The sequence below is a fragment of the Xyrauchen texanus genome, chromosome 33 (genome assembly GCF_025860055.1).
Source record: "Xyrauchen texanus isolate HMW12.3.18 chromosome 33, RBS_HiC_50CHRs, whole genome shotgun sequence".
In the NCBI taxonomy this organism is placed as follows: domain Eukaryota; kingdom Metazoa; phylum Chordata; class Actinopteri; order Cypriniformes; family Catostomidae; genus Xyrauchen; species Xyrauchen texanus.
In genome coordinates, this window is record NC_068308.1 from 29644691 (window position 1) to 29662308 (window position 17618).

General features: G+C 45.9%; 1 protein-coding gene across 3 annotated transcripts in view; it reads left to right on the forward strand.

Annotated features, from left to right (window-relative positions):
- Positions 1-17618, forward strand: part of LOC127626747 (RNA binding protein fox-1 homolog 3-like) — a 649289-nt gene that overhangs the window by 557611 nt on the left and 74060 nt on the right. For all 3 annotated transcript variants that reach the window (XM_052102758.1, XM_052102757.1, XM_052102759.1), the window contains one exon: positions 1111-1359. In XM_052102758.1, coding sequence (XP_051958718.1) covers positions 1111-1359 — 249 coding nt within the window. The remainder of the gene's footprint in view (positions 1-1110; positions 1360-17618) is intronic.

Sequence of the window (17618 nt, forward strand, 5' to 3'; positions counted from 1 at the left end):
AGGACGCTGGTGCGAGCCCCACAGCTACCACTATTGTGTCCTTGAGCAAGGCACTTAACTCCAGGTTGCTCCGGGGGGATTGTCCCTGTAATAAGGGCTCTGTAAGTCACTTTGGATAAAAGCGTCTGCCAAATGCATAAATGTAAATGTACTTGCTCACCCTCATGTCGTTCCAAACCTGTGTGACTTTCTTTCTTAAATGGAACATAAAGCAGATGTTTAAATGCCTCACGTTAAAACTTAATAAAGACCCAAAACATATCATAAATGTAGTCAATGCAACTTCTGTTTCATGTTCCAAATATTCTGAAGGCATACAATAATTTTGGTTATAGCTGGTCATTTTTCAATGAACATCTAAATGTCTATTGCAATGTCTTATTAACATTAGAACTTATGTTGTTTAGTGCTGAAAACAACTGTGAATGAGCCATATGAAAGTATTTGTGATTTGTATTAGATAACACTGAATGAGTTAATTATAGGTTGTTTTTAAGTGAACAATTTGGAAATAACATGCCTCTAATAAGGGCAGCGATGTAGGAGGCAGATTCCACTTTAAAGGTTGTCAGCAGTGTGTAAACCAGGATCTGTATCAGCACTTGGGTTCCATCACTATCAGTGGTTTTAATGTCTAAAGCTTATCATGTTGCATGGGGATGTGTGTGATTCAGATTGTCAGGTACATATCGGAGAGATCCTGGAAACTGCTCTGTTGTTATCATGGAAGTAGATCCCATTTTTCTCCTATCATGTGTTATCAGGACACAGACAGACAGGGCTATGATTGCTTTTGTCATGTGTCATTGTGGGCTTTAAGAGCTAACTAGACTGGATTAGCATGAGAAACTTAAAGGGAAACTTAAATGATTTAATCATTTACTCACCCTCATGTTGTTCCTAGCTGTATGACTTTTCTTTCTTCTGTGTAACAAAAAAGGCAATGTTCGACAGAATGACGGCCTCAATCACCATTCGCTTTCATTGCTTGGAAAAACAATGCAATAAAAGTGAATGGTGACTGAGGCTAACATTGACAGAATTTTAGTTTTTGGGTGATGTATCCCTTTAAGAGTAAAATGTATCAAATCTCTCTGTCTCTGTTTGTAGGGTAACCAGGAGGCCCCAGCTCCCCCAGAAGCCATGGCTCAGCCATACGCCCCAGCGCAATATCCTCCCCCTCCGCCTCAGAATGGGTTGCCTGGCGAATACACCCACCCTGGGCAAGAATACACAGGGCCCAGCCCAGTCCCTGAGCATGCCGCAGCTCTCACGATCTACACACCTGCACAGACACACAGTGAGCCCCCTGGCACTGACAGCACCACGCCTTCCCTCACAGGGACAAACAGCATACCAGTGAGTACCACAAACCATCACAATCAACCAGTCTTACAGTTTCTAACTCTGTTTTAGCCAGTCTTACTGTAGTCTCGCATAGCCAGACATTTGGATTATGGCATATAGTCCACATTGCAGCCTATTCTGGACAAGCACTGCCCATTTTGACAGGAAGGGACTATCTGACTAACATGTAAAGTGACCAGCCACTTGTTTCGTTGGTAACACTTTACAATAAGGTTCCATTAATTAGCATTAGTTAATGCATTAGGTATCATGAACAAACTATTAACAATATATTTGTACATAATTTATTAATATTTGTTAAGGTTAGTTAATAAAAATAGTTCATAGTGCATTAACTAATGTCAACAACTACAAGTTTTGATGTACAAAATGTATTACTATATGTTAAAAAGAACATTAACTAAGATTAATAAATGCTTAATAAGTATTGTTCATTGTTAATTCATGTTAACTTATGTTGTTAACTAATGTTAACAAATGGAATCTTATTGTTACCATTTAATTTGTACATACCTTTCAAGAACAGTTACATACTATTTAGCGACATACTGTTTGTTTGATTATATTACCATAATAGACCGGTGGCGGAAAATGTATTCAATTAATCATGCACTATTCTCCGTGATCCATTGTTCAGAAAACTCCCAAAAAAATAATAGTTGAAAACTGTTGACTATGTTATCAAAATTTTTGTTCTTCCAAATGTAATAAGTACTGATTATTTCACAGACATAATCAAAAAAGAAAAAAAACAAAGCAGAATATACATTTCTGCTTGTGGATATCAAGTTGATTTGCCACTAAGTGCCTCAAATAAAAAGACTTGATGCTACTTACCAGGAAAACTTTTGTAAATTAGAGATTTGTTCTTCCTCCAAAAGCGCTCATTGAACCTGATAAACGTGACTTTGTTTCCAGGCAGACTTTAAGGGGAAAAAAAACTTTGCATGCTGAAACCTCAGCCAGCGCTTGCAATTGTTGCATGCAATATGCATTATAAGGTAATTGAACAAACTGTGGGCGGTTCATGGAAATACCATCTGAGTTTAAAACTATTTTCAACCAGTCTTAGCAGACTGCAGGTGTGGAATTTTCAGTTAGACCTTTGTTATAATGACGCAGCACCGGGGTCAGAAATTAACTTTTCCTTTAGGGGGCAATATTTGATTTCCAGGGGCATTTTCTAACTTTGTAAGGGCACATAATAAAATGATGACGTCATACTTTTATTTAAAATACTTAAATTGGTCACACTTTATATTAGGTGGCCTTAACTACTATGTACTAACATTAAATACATGCAAGACTATGTATTTACTGTGTAACTACATGTTGTTGTTACACAGTAATTATGAAATATATGCCCACATTTGCTGCTACTGAGGTTGAGGAATGGGTAGGGTAGGGTAGGGTTAGGATTAGGGGTTAGAGTCAGGCTTTGGGGTAGGGTTGGGTTAGGGTTGGGTTAGGGTTAGGGGTAACGTTAACAATGTAACTACAAATGTTATAAAATGCAAGTACTTTAAATGTAATTACAATGCAACAACATGTATGTACATAATAAATACATTATATTACATGGCTAATTACATAGTAGTTAAGGCCACCTAATATAAAGTGGGTCCCTTCAATGAAATCAATTCATTCAATTTGAATAATGTTACATGTAACATTCAATCAAAATTATATAATATTTGTAGGGTTGAGTATTGGCATTGATTTCACAATTTTATTTTGATTCAATATCAATTCAATTAGGAATATTTCAGCTACAATATCAACAGGCATGTTTCAGTAATTGTATATTACCTGATCTCTGCAGTGCAAAATGTGCATTGTGACTGAAACACATTCCTGGATCACTTTTTATTCTTATTCACGTATTGGCGTGTAAATTAACATATTCCAAAATGAATATAATGCAACAATACAGAGGAGGAGATATCATAATTTTTCCAGATTTGGAATGATGAGTTTATTTAAAAAAAAAAAAAAAATGGTTATCAAGTCCTTTAAGCCAGTTGAATAAAAAAAGCAAGCATTTAGTCCGAGATATGATTCACACAGGAAAAGTGGTTAATGTTCTATATTAATAAAGTATTATAATACATTTGTATTTACCATTAGGGTTATTAAACATATCCAGATTAATTAACATATTAATATTAAGTAAATGTAGCATTTGGTTACATTATATTTTGTGATTTCTAATACCTGATTACAGTAAATTGCTAACATCCATCCCTCTCGCACTTTTGGCCTTTAGCAGGTGAGGAGGCTTTACAGTGAGATGCATAAGTCAGAAAGGCCGATGAGCAGGGAAGCACAGCACATGGGGTGATAGTGTTACTAGGACATTTTATTTTGAATGAGAGGAGCGAACTGTCATAAAATTTAGCGTGGGACATGACACCAAACTGATGCGGAGCGTTAGAAGCCAATGCTGCAATGATCCTGCCAATGATGGCATTTTTTGCAATTTCAGTGGCATTTTTTCCCAAGCCCCCTTTAAATTCCGTCCTTGCACATTAATTTTTTCAATTAGGCCTACTATTTCTTTTTTTTTTTTTTTCAACATCAGACCTAAACATCAAATGTTTTGCTTATTTGTATTCTGAAAGACAGAGAAAGAAAGGGGGTTGTAGGAAATGGAAGCGTTAGGAATGAATAGACAAAGATAACTATAAAGCTAGCACAAGCAACGATAAACGCAGAGGACAAAAATGACATTGAGAGAAGAAACTATCATTCTCCATTTAAAGAGTTCTTCTGCTTTCTCTCTCACGACGCCAGTATTTCTTTTTTATCCTGCTTTAAGCCATGGCTATCACATGGCTCAATATTGTAAACCCTATGGAGCAATTTACCATGGCTAACAATATCACAAACGTCTCAATGGACCACTTAACAAGCGCTGCCCAAGTGCTGTATCTGAGCATATGACAAGCCCATGATGAAATAAAAGATATTATCAGAGTGTGTATGTGAGGGGAAAATGTCCTTAGACCTAGTCCCATGGGAAAGTTCTATCTGGTCTGTTTGCTCTACCCTTTCTTGTTTCCTATAGGCCTTTGATTAACACATTCACACACTTGGAGGAAACTAACACAAACAAAAAAACAAAAGCAAAAAACATAAATGAATCCCTGAGGGTCATTAGATTTCATATAAAGGGCTTGTTTGGAGTTTAGATGTCTAAGGGAATTTACTGTGGCCTGACACCCAAAGTTCAGACAACCTTAACTGAAAGCCCCAAAAAGAAGCATGACCCCTCCGATTTTCATTCCAATCAAGTCACACTTTCCGCAGATTATTTGCTATAAACTTTAAATGCTGTCAGCATCTACTCATGCTGCATGTTTTCCCCATGAAAATAAACAAGCTGCTCTTGTACAAAGTATATAAAGATCACTAACTGTCAAGTTCAGACTGTCAAGTTAAAATAATATATATACAGTTGAAGTCAGAAGTTTACATACAACTTAGCCAAATACATTAAACTCAGTTTTTCACAATTTCTGACATTTAATCATAGAAAACTTTCTCTGTCTGAGATCAGTTAGGATCACTACTTTATTTTAAGAATGTGAAATGTCAGAATAATAGTAGAGAGAATGATTTAATTCAGCTTTTATTTCTTACATCACATTCCCAGTGGGACAGAAGTTTACATACACTTTGTTAGTATTTGGTAGCATTCCCTTTAAATTGTTTAACTTGGGTCAAATGTTTTGGGTAGCCTTCCTCAAGCTTCTCTCAATAAGTTGCTGGAATTTTGGCCCATTCTTCCAGACAGAACTGGTGTAACTGAGTCAGATTTGTAGGCCTTCTTCAGTTCTGCCCACAAATTTTCTATCGGATTGAGGTCAGGGCTTTGAGATGGCTTCTCCAATACATTGACTTTGTTGTCCTTAAGCCATTTTGCCACAACTTTGGAGGTATGCTTGTTTTCATTGTCCATTTGGAAGACGCTTTAACTTACTGGCAGATGTCTTGAGATGTTGCTTCAATATATCCACATAATTTTCCTTCCTCGTGATGCCATCTATTTTGTGAAGTGCACCAGTCCCTCCAGCAGCAAAGTACCCCCACATCACAATGCTGCCACCCCCATGCTTCAAGGTTGGGATGGTGTTCTTCGGCTTGCAAGCGTCACCTCACATTTCAATCAGTTACATTTTTGTTTCATCAGCCCAGAGGCCTTAAAATACATCTACAGGTACACCTCCAATTCAGTACACCTCCTTTCAGAAGCTAATTGTCTAAAGGCTTGACATAATTTTCAGGAATTTTCCAACTGCTTAAAGGCACAGTTAACTTAGTCTATGTAAACTTCTGACCCACTGGAATTGTGATATAGTCAATTAAAGGTAAAATAGTCTGTCTGTAACCATTTTTTGGAAAAATTACTTGTGTCATGCACAAAGTAGATGTCCTAAATGACTTGCCAAAACTATAGTTTGCTAATATTAAATCTATGGAGTGGTTAAAAAAATTGTTTTAATGACTTCAACCTAAGTGTACAGTATGTAAACTTCTGAATTCAACTGTAAATGTAATTTTTTAAGGAAACACATAAATATCTGTGTTAGTTCAAAAGAGAAAAAATAAGAAGAGGAAGATGGAAAGAATACGAAAAAAACATAAGCCGTTTTTCCACCATTGGGCAGAACGGTTTTCGTAGCGAAATCATGTTGTTCCATGCTGATCCTGGCCAGTTGGCATGCTAAAGGTTTTTTTCCTCTGTGGTGCTTGAATGTACGTAAAAAAAACATCAGTTGGCTTCGGCGTGAGAGGTAAACAGTGAAGCAAGTGCACTATGGAGGATAATCGCATATTCCAGTTTTTTTGGACTGCCTTTTCCCCTGGATTTTACGCTGCTGAAGCAAAGGAAATCACATGTCCCATGTCACAAAAAGGAAAGCAAAGAGAAAATGGCAAGAGGTTTACCATCATTTGGTGAGTGGTTGTTTTTGCCACCAGACATGAACACAGAGAAAAGTAAAACTTCCCAGACTAGCTAAAAGCACATTTATTGACAAAATATTATACAAGTAAAAAATTATTTGATATGAGTTTTAATGAGATAGCTAGTGTATTCTAAATCCCTGACGAAAAAGCTGTGTAGAAAAGGTATTATGTGTATTATAGGCCTACATATTAAACCATCACCATACAATTAGGAAGATACAAGAAACATACACTATTCTTTTTTAAATTTTTTATGACACCACCATTGTTATGATGAGTAGGAGAGCAGGAAGACAGACGAAGGGCAAGGAACCAAACGCAGCTATCCTTTATTAAAATAAAAGGGCAATACGAAAACACATGAACAAATAAAACATCCACAATGGGAAAAAGTAAAACAAAAACACGAAGGGCACAACAAAAACACGAAAGGCACACAAGGAGTTAACAAGCGGGGAAAACAACGATAATAAACATGGGAACCATGCATCTACATACATCAACAATCAACAGGGGAATGAAGAAACGAATCGGTTACCTTACGTAACCTCGGTTCACTCTAGAAGAGGGAACGAGTATTGCGTAAGCTAGCTTACGCTACGGGAAAGATTCATCTTTTCTGAGATATTGAAGCCAAAAAATTATCCTTAATTTTGTATCCATTGTCAACGCAGTGCAGCAACTGCATACCTTGAGCGGGCTAGCTAGCGAGCTCTTTGGTTGCTCTGCGGCAACTGCTGCAGCCTATAGACGAACTTGAGTGAACTTGCGTCCAATGACAGGCGCCCGCGCCGTCACTGTATCAAAGCCCGCCAAAATGGGCGTGGCTAGAGTGCATATAAGAGTAAGTTTGTAGGCTGAAACCCTGGTTTTCATTGAATGAAGCGTAAAATCGCCGTGGCGCTGAAGCACGGCCGGCTACGCAATACTCGTTCCCTCTTCTAGAGAGAACCGAGGTTACGTAAGGTAACCGATTCGTTCTCTTATGAGAGGTTCTCTCATATTGCGTAGCTAGCTTACGCCTACGGGAACCCATTGTCAACGCCGTGCGCACTCAAGCATCCACTGCATGAGCCCCGGGGTGGGGGACCCGGGGAGCCCTTGTGAGTGGGGAATAATATTTGGCCGGCAAGAGTGCGGGCCAGTGTGTGTGTAATACATAAGCACATAGTGGGAAGGAAAAGACAGAGCGGCGGTGCCGGTCTGTGTGGAATGTGTCCCATCAGTGCAGCTCACCAGGGGAGCTGTAGCGTATTAAACCGCTAGTAGTTTTGCCTGCAGGGCGGGCACTTCCAGATTGTAAAATCTGACAAAGGTGGAGGGGGAAGCCCAGCCCGCTGCCACACATATGTCGTGAATGGAAATCCCGCTGGACCATGCCCACGAGGAGGCCATGCCTCTAGTGGAGTGAGCCCTCCACTAGCATGGTAGGTCTTTTGACGCGTACGCGGCAGCAATAGCGTCCACTATCCATCCAGACAGTGTCTGTTTCGAGGCGGCGAAACCTTTGGTGCGCCCTCTGAACGAAACGAAAAGCTGACATGAGACAAAGGAGATTGGCGTCGCGTTCGCTATCGGATGCTGGCAGCGCCGATAGGGAAATGATTTGTGCTCTGAAAGGAGTACCGATCACCTTGGGGACATAGCCGTGTCTAGGCTTTAAAATGACCTTGGAGTCACTTGGTCCAAACTCAAGACACGCAGCGCTGACAGACAGCGCGTGAAGGTCTCCCACACGTTTAACTGATGACAGGGCAGTCAGAAAAACGGTTTTGAGTGAAAGGTATTTCAAATCCACGGATTGAAGCGGTTCGAAAGGGGGGGCTGTCATAGCTTCGAGAACTACGGAAAGATCCCAGATAGGAACCGATGGGGGGTGCGGGGGGTTCATCCTTCTAGCTCCCCTGAGGAAGCGGATGACCAGCTCGTTTTTTCCCAGTGACTGGCCGTGCAGGGGTTCAGCGAACGCCGCGATGGCCGCCACGTACACTTTGAGCATGGATGGGGATCTGCCCTTATCCAGCAGCTCTTGTAAAAACACGAGCAGCGATGACACCCCACATGTCCGTGGGTCCAGGTCTCTGTCGGTGCACCATTTTGAAAACACAGACCATTTGGACGCATAGAGTCTTCTCGTGGAAGGGGCTCTAGCGTGTATGATAGTGTTTATTACTCCTTCTGGCAAAATGACGGGTAGTCGTTGATCACCCACGCTGCAGCCCAGCTCTGGGTGGGGATGCCAGATCGTGCCGCGAGCTTGAGAGAGGAGATCTGCTCTCGCTGGAATGGGCCACGGGGCTGTCAGTGACAGCTGCGTAAGCTCCGGGAACCATGTCTGATTCTCCCAGGGCGGGGCTATGAGGAGCACCGAGTGACGCGTTTCCCTGATCCTCTGCATTACCTGTGGCAAAAGCGAGATGGGAGGGAAGGCGTAAAGCGGGCGGTTGGGCCAGTCCTGGGCCAGCTGCTCCTCGCTGGGAAAAATATTGGGCAGTGAGAGTTCTCTTCTGACGCAAAGAGGTCTATCTCTGCTCTGCCGAATATGCTCCATAACTTCTGGACTGTTTGAGCGTGCAGGGACCATTCCCCTGGGGAAATATTGTCTCTGGACAGTCTGTCTGTGCCGTCGTTCAGGTGGCCTGGCACGTGCGTCGCCCTCAGCGAGCGCAGGTGGCACTGAGACCAACTCAGTATGCGTTTTGTCAGATGAAAGAGGTTCCTGGATCTGACACCGCCCTGACGGTTTAGATAGGATACCACAGATCTGTTGTCCGAACGGACCAGGACGTGGTGACCCTGAATGACCGGGAGGAAGCGCACGAGCGCGTACTCGACCGCTATCATTTCCAGACAATTTATGTGAAGGAGCTTTTCCTGAACTGACCATAGGCCAAAAACCGGAGAGCCCTCACAGACCGCGCCCCAACCCGTGTTGGACGCGTCTGTCAAGATGACTTTTCGGCGAGATACAGCTCCCATCGTCACTCCCCGCTGATACCATTCGGCCACTGCCCAGGGCTGCAGAGCTGAGATACAGGTCTGAGTCACTCTGATCGGCTGGCGGCCCGTGGCCCAAGCCCGGCGAGACGCGCGGGTGTTTAGCCAATGCTGAAGCTGGCGCATGCACAGTAAACCCAGCTGAAGTACTGCTGCGGCTGAGGCCATGTAACCTAGAATTCTCTGAAATTTTTTCAGAGGCGTGAGGCTGTTCATCTGAAAGGACGCGGCTAGTCGCTGAACTCGGCGCGCACGCTGTGTAGATAAGCGAGCCGTCATCGCCATGTAGTCTAGTTCTATTCCAAGGAAGGAAATTGCCTGACTGGGCTGTAGTGAGCTCTTGGTCCAATTAACTGCAAGACCCAAACTGTTCAGATGACTGAGGAGAACTGTCCTGTGAGACAGAAGCTCCGTATGTGACTGTGCCAAAATCAGCCAATCGTCCAAATAGTTCAGAATTCGCAAGCCCTGACTCCGCAGGGGTGCGAGCGCCGCAATCCGTGCACTTCGTGAAAGACGGGGTGCTAAAGACAGGCCGAACGGAAGGACGGTGTATTGATAAACCTGGCCATCGAAGGCGAATCTCAAGAATGGCCTGTGACGGGGATTTATCTGAATCTGAAAGTAGGCATCTTTCAGATTGAGAGAAATAAACCAGTCCCCCTGGTGCACATGCGCGAGGAGTTTTCTGATTGTAAGTATTTTGAACGGTCTTTTTGCGAGCACCTTGTTCAAAACCCTGAGATCTAATATTGGTCTGAGGCTGCCGTCTTTCTTGGGGACAAGAAAATAACGGCTGTAAAACCCCGACTCGCTCATAGAAGGTGGCACTCTCTCTATGGCCCTTTTGCACAGAAGGTTTGCTATTTCTGAACGAAGCATGCAGGCTGCTTCCGTGTTCACAGTAGTTTCGAGCCGGCTCTGAAGCGGGAGGGCGGCGATCGAACTGTAGCAAATAGCCCTGTTTTATTGTGCTTAACACCCATTTGGATATCCCTGGGATAGCTTTCCACGCTTTGAAGCGTAACGCTAGAGGGTGAATGGCCAAGTCGCCCTGATTGCCGCACACAGCGAGCTGAACAGAATGTGTGAGCCGCTTACTGTGCTTATGCATGACTGCTCGCAGACAGCAGGGACAGGCTGTTCTGCGAGTGACTTCCGATTGAGGTGAATGGGGAAAGAGTCACATCTGTGAAGTGATGCGCGAGCATAGTCACGGGCATGGGACTTACATACAGAGAGGTGTTTGCTGGCCGTGTGACAGAGCGGGCAGAGAAGGGCGCACGACGGATTTGTGGGCGCGTTTATTGACTCTAACACTCGAGCTGGCTGTGCCTACTTTATGTGAGTGGGCTCTGATAGGGACACGGAAGTGTAATGCTTGTGTGTAGGGGTGAACACTGGATTGTGGGCACATTTTCTACACATAAGGCATGTTTGCTTTTCACAAGATTTCTTTGGGTCGCCGTGAAAACGGCATTTGAGTGCAGGCAAGCGGGCAGTATCACCGGCTTGTTGGCTGCTGAATCCACCACTGCAGTAGCCTGAGAGAAGGGGACTGACAGGGGCTGAAGCTTTGACGGTGGTCCGCCGCGGCGGGACTGAGCCGTCGCTTCCTTAACAAAGCTAGGAGGACTTCGGTTGCTCAGGTTTCAGCGCAATCTTAGGCCGAGGCCCGCGGGGCGGTCTGCTGCGGCTGTCTGAGCGCGTTCTAGGGCGGCCGCCCTGTCGACGCTGAGAAGTCTGGCTTTGCTGAGCTGGGCGCTGTGAAGAGGCTCGTGCAGGAGGCTGGTCACGTGGGCGGCCTGCAGAGGAGCTAGCGCGACGAGGCAGGAAGAGATTCATGGCTTGGGTGGCTTTCTGGACTTCCGAGAAACGGTCAACAATGCCACTCACCGCGGAACCGAAGAGACCGGACGGAGAGAGCGGCGCGTTGAGGAACGTGGAGCGTTCAGCTTCTACCATGTCGGCTAGCGTTAGCCATAGGTGTCTCTCGGTCACAGTCAGCGCGGCCATGCGCTTTCCTAGGGCTTGAGCTGCAGCTTTGGTGGCGCGAAGGGCGAGATCCGTCGCGCTCCTTAGATCTGAAACAGCCGCTGGTGCCTGCCTTTCTCATCCCACTCTCGAAGAAGGTCCGCTTGGAGGATCTGTAAAACGGCCATGGAATGCAGAGCAGATGCGGCTTGGCCGGCGGCGGCATAGGCGCGGCCAACACAGGCGGAAGTATTTCTGCAGGCCTTAGACGGGAGCACTGGCTTAGACCGCCATCTCGCGGAGGGCGGGCAAAGGTGTGCTGCTACCGAATCCTCGACCGGGGGGATGGAAGAGCAGCCCCTCTCAGTGGCGCCGTCCACCGAAGCAAGAGAGGTGGAGACATGGGATCGGTTCCTGGCCAAGAGAGGCGCGTTCCACGATTTAGAGAGCTCGGCGTGGAGTTCCGGCAGGAAGGGAGCGGCCCGGGCCGTGGGCGCCGCGCGGCGACGGCTCTGAAGAAAGCAGCCGTCGAGTCTGTTGGGAGCCTGCTCAGAGGGCGGTGACCACTCGAGCCCGAGGCGGTTGACGGCCTGTGTGAGGAGGCGCGTTAGTTCTTCCTCGACTCCCGGCGTGGGTCCTGCTGGATTCCTGGGCCGAGGAGGAGGCTTGGGAGCCTGACCACTCCTCGCTGTCCGAAGCCATGATGGAACAGCAGCCCTTATCCTCCGCCTCGTCATCCGAGATGGCAACAGTGCGGCCGCTCGGCGGCAACTGTGCATCCCGGGGGGGCGGGGAGGGTGAAAGCGAGGCTCGAGGGAGAGGCTCCGGCGAGGTAGTCGCTTCTAACACCGGTTCCGGCAGCCATTGGGAGTGGCGCTTCTTTCTGCGCAGTGAAACGAGAGGCGGCGCGGCGGCTTCGGTTTTGAGTGCTTCGAGTCGAGCCCGCAGGGTCGACATCGGAAGCTCCTCGCAGAGGTTGCATCCGCCGTCAGCGAGGGCGAGCTCTGCATGTTCCAGTCCCAGGCAGAGAGCGCATATGAGGTGGCGGTCTCCGGCGCTGAGAGGGGCGCGGCATGAGGCGCAGGTGGTGCGAGGCATCTTTAAAAAGACGCTCGTTGCTCTTTTTGTGAAGTTTGCTGAGGAATTAGCTTGCTCTAAAAAGGATACGGCCGGCTTCTTCGAGAAATGTCCAAGCTTGCTAGATGCCCCTCGAGAGACTTGAGAGGCGGAGCCCTGGGAGGCTCGAGAGGCGGAGCCCTGGGAGGCTCGAGAGACTTGAGAGGTGGAGCCCTGGGAGGCTCGGGAGGTTCTGGCTCTGGGACGGTCCAGGCTACAGACACTGGCTCACTGACGTTCGAGGCTACAGGCACTGGCTCACTGACGTTCGAGGCTACAGGTGCTGGCTCATTGACGTTCGGGGCTGCAGGCATTGGCTGGTTGGCCGTGGTTAGCGGGGGCTGGAGAGCAGAGGCCTTTCTTCTCCTCCTCCTCCGGGCGGAAGAAGTTGGCAGCGCTGGTTCGCTGACCACGGCAGGCGTGGGGGTTGGCTCACTCACCGTGGCTAGCGAGGAAAGCCCAGAGGCGGGAGCTGGGATCTGGAGAGGTGGCTCCCCGGCAGCGAACTCCTCCAAGATGAGTCCCACATACTCCCGCCAGGTGCAGTCTCCGGTCTCCGGGAGTTCCCACCACCGGTGTTTGGGAACACCGAACCGGTACGCCACCTTCAGAGTGTGGTCATCCCAGCCGGTGCAACTGGCCACGCTGATGAAAAAGTGGGAGAACTCCCGGACTGACAGATCCGCCTGGGTCAGTTCGGCGAAGATCCATTTTAAGATCCATTTTGCTGGATCCATTTTAAGGTCGATTATTCTGTTATGATGAGTAGGAGAGCAGGAAGACAGATGAAGGGCGAGGATCCAAACGCAGCCATCCTTTATTAAAATAAAAGGGCAATACGAAAACACATGAACAAATAAAACATCCACAATGGGAAAAAGTAAAACAAAAACACGAAGGGCACAACAAAAATACGAAAGGCACACAAGGAGTTAACAAGCGGGGAAAACAACGATAATAAACATGGGAACCATGCATCTACATACATCAACAATTGACAGGGGAATGAAGAAACAGCAGGGTTTAAATACACAAACACAGGAGGATCACAAATGACAAACAGGTGCAAACAATGACACAGTAATGGCAGTGAGAAGATCTGGGAACACAGACAGTGAAACATGGGGCGGACAACAAGGAAAACGTGACATGGAATGTGACGTGCTGAGTGAAACAGAAAACACGGACCGGACCACAAGGAACGTGACATGGAATGTGAGAAGTGCCGTGTGAAACAGACAACACGAGGCAGACAACACAGGAATGTGACAACCATAGTGAAATTTGCCAGCTACAGAGAAACAAATGAGTTACCTTGGCATTGGCAAATTGACAATTGTAAGTCACTGCATACTTAAGCCATTCCACCAGCACGGTTGAGCACGGTTGAGCACGGTTAAATACGGTTAGCTCACTGTGCCGAGAAGGCTTTGTAATTGTGCCGGGCCAAACCGTGTTCAAGTGGAAATGCTACTAGAACCGTTCCTCACCGTGCTCAGAACCGTGTGGCCAGATGGTGGAAAAGAAGCTTTAATTTAAAGACCACAAAACATATCTTCAGTGCAAAAAGGACTAGGCAGTCTTTCTGGCCTTAGGGAAACCAGCGATGGATGGATGGATGGATGGATGCATGGATGGATGGATGGATGCATGGATGGATGGATGGATGGACGGACGGACGGACGGACAGATGGATGGATGGATGGACGGAGTAGTTTAACGGAAGTAGAAATAATCCCAAGTGCAGCAGATCGCAAAGAAGCCAGGTTGACAGGCCTTGTAAAGACACCTGAGATCTGGCTGGGGTAATCGAAGGCTTGATTGGAGGGTGTACTTAAACTGTCACTCTGGCCTAAACCACAGGGGAAATTCTGTCTTTCTCCCTCTTTTTTTCTCCCTGTGGATAATCATTAGCAAAGGAGGAACAGTACACCTCAGAGAGTGGATGGTAATTAGATCACATTAGATCACATTTCACATCACAGCAGCACAAACTGTAGATGCTTTGTTAGTTGATGATAAAAGACTACTTAATTCTCTTAAGGGTATGTGCTAACATTACTTGGTCCCACTTCATATTAGGTGTCTTTAGTCTATGTACTAACATTATTTATACACAGAATACAATGTACTTATTTTGTAACTATTGTTCTGCAAAACTCTCACAATATTGATATTTGCTGCTACAGAGGTTGATGTGTGGGTAGGTTAGGGTCTAGGGTAAGGGTCGGGGTAGGGTTAAGTTAAGTTATGGATTAGGAGTAAGGTTAACAGTGTAACTACATTACATATGTAGTTAAATGCAGGTACTTTAAATGTAAGTACAATGCAACAACTGTAGTAGAAGTACACTGTATCAAATGCTTACTGTAACTACATATAGTTAAAGACACATAATATAAAGTGGGTCCCAGATTTCCACTACAACTGTTAAAGAGATAGTTCACCAAAAATACAAATGTTGTTATCATTTACTCACACTCATGTTGTTCCAAACCCTTGTGACTCTCTTTTTTCCATGGAACACTAAAAGAGATGTTTAATCTCTGTCACAATTAATTTTCATTGCATAATTTTTACATACAATGAAAGTGAATGGTGACTGTGGCTGTCAATCCTTAACATTCTGCCTAAAATCTCCTTTTGTTCCATGAGAGAAATAAAGTAATCACAGAGTAATATTGGAACAACATGAGGGTGAGTAAATAATGACAGAATTTATCTTTAAGGTGGAGTGTCATATTAAAAACCAAGGGTAGAATTGTCTAAATTGTGATTTGCAACTTGCTCAAGCACCTCCATAATGCTCAAAGGAGCGTGATGTTATGTTATTAAGGGAACACCATCATTTCCTGCAATTATTCTTGGCCTGCTTCCACGAGTAGTTTTGCAGTACAATTCACCAGGGTTTCTTGCATTACTATTCAGGTGCCACTCCACAGCGAAAAATATATTTTATAGCTAATGGAGGTTTTAGCTTATGAATTGCATGTGATGAGAGTGAAGGAATAGGCGTTGGTATATACAATATATGGTATATATATTTACAATAAGTAGTCAACTCAACTTCATATTGTATTGTCCTTACTGACTGCATTCAAAAACGTACATACAGCCCAATGTGAGGTCCAATTCTTGAAGATGTCCTCGATTGGTGTGGTTCTTTTAAACGAATCAGTAAAACTGATTGGCAAATCAGAATAAGTCGATCACAGAAGTCAATCATGGACTGAATCAGTCAGATAATACAGTTTGTCACTTTCTACATGAACTGCAGGATATTATGTTAAAGTTATAAGGTAAGTTAAACATAAATCCATGTAATTATTGACTGGTTGATCATACGACTACATATAGTTAAATATACGTACATGTCTGCAATAGAGTTTCAGCGTTTTATTGTAATAATCATGGTATTTTAATGAAGATTTTTTTTTTTTTACGAATGTAGTGATATGTTATTGTGTCGATTTTAGTGACACAAGGGGTTTCTTTCGATAGCCTCGGATACCTCTGAATATGAGAAAAGGCCAATGAAAAATTGGCGAACAGAATTTGCATGTCCCGCCCCCGAAAATACGGGTATAAAAGGCGGGGATTGTGCATCTGTTCAGTCAGATTCTTTCTTCAGAGCCATGCGGTTGTGTGATCAGCAAGCTGAGAAACTCACTACTTTTCCACTCACCTCTAGAGCATTGCTGTTGGATCTACGGCGCATTACCAGTGGCTTACTCCCTCCTCTTTCAAGAAGCCTTTCCGACTTTGTGTTGTTCCTGGAAGCGGCAGATATCTCTCTGCTTCTGACAGCCATAGGCGCTGCCTAGTCCGTCTGGGTTGCGATCACACTGAGGCATTGTTTGTGGATGGTTCATGTACTCATTGCGAGAACTTGGCCATGACATTGCTGCAGTCGCAGCTTTCCACTCCAGCCGCCCCCACGGGATTCCCATGGGATTGAGGACGACCTGGCTGGCGATGGAGGCGATTTGGGGAGTTCGGCGGGCATGGTTTTGCCGGGTAAATCCCCACGAACCACCCACCCCTCAGCACGCTCGATTGTTTCCTTCCGGACACTACGTGAGACCCTCCCGGTTCCTTTCTTCCTGGAGGTGCACGACGAGATGACAAGGTTTTGGAGGGCACCTTTTACTGCCCAGAACCGACCTCCTTACTCATCCGCTCTCACTACCCTCAACGGCAGGGCTGTCCACGGATACACGGAGCGGTTGCGGTGCACCTGTGCTGAAAAGCACGTCCAGTTGGTGGGATCATCCTGCACTCCCCTCCCAGGCCTGTAGGACGATGTCGTCACTGACAGCGAAAGCCTACAAGGCCTCTAGACAGGCCGCCTGGGACGAGATGTTCGCACAGAAGCTGGTAGCCAGACCACTCCTTCCCACGGTGGAGGGCCGGGAGGAAAATCCTTGTTTTCCTTATTTTTATTTGCTGCACCCCCTACCTGCTGTGGTACCCACATTGTCAATAAGAGAGCGATTTCCTCATTCCTTGGGTCACCTACCCGGTGCCCACAAATGCCGTTCTCACGGCGCCCCGGCATCAAACTATTACAGGCAAAGAGGCACTATAGACGTAGAAACTTCCCCTCCACACCCACGACTGTACAACGTAAACAACCCCGCCTGGCCAATTCTGACGAGTCCAAAGGACGCCTCACTAGGACCTCCTCCTCCCGCCCCCCCTGCCGGGAACGCGGAGCAAGGTAAGTGCTTTCAGTCTTTTCTAAGCACACATGCCTCAGGATGCAACATTGCCTCCCGACACAACACTACCTGCTCCCCGCCACTGCAAAGCTCCACCAGGTAAGTCAAAAGTGATCATCCCCTTAGTACCCCTCGCACAGAGCTTGGACATGTGGCTTACGCTTTCCAACCCATCGATTTCCACCCATCTTAGCTCACTCTCGAGAGGCACTATGCGCTCACAGGGACCAGGTGCTCAGGCACCTCAGCCAAGAGCAAGATCAAGCTCTCCCCAGTTCAGAGCATCTCTTTTCTCGGCATGGAGTTAGACTCAGTCTCAATGATAGCGCGCCTCACAAACGAGCGTGCGTAGTCAGTGCTGAATTGCCTTTCGTCGTTCAATATAGGCACTGTGGTCCCTCTAAAACAGTTCCAGAGGCTCTTGGGTCATATGGCATCCTCAGCCGCAGTCGCACCGCTAGGGTTGATGCA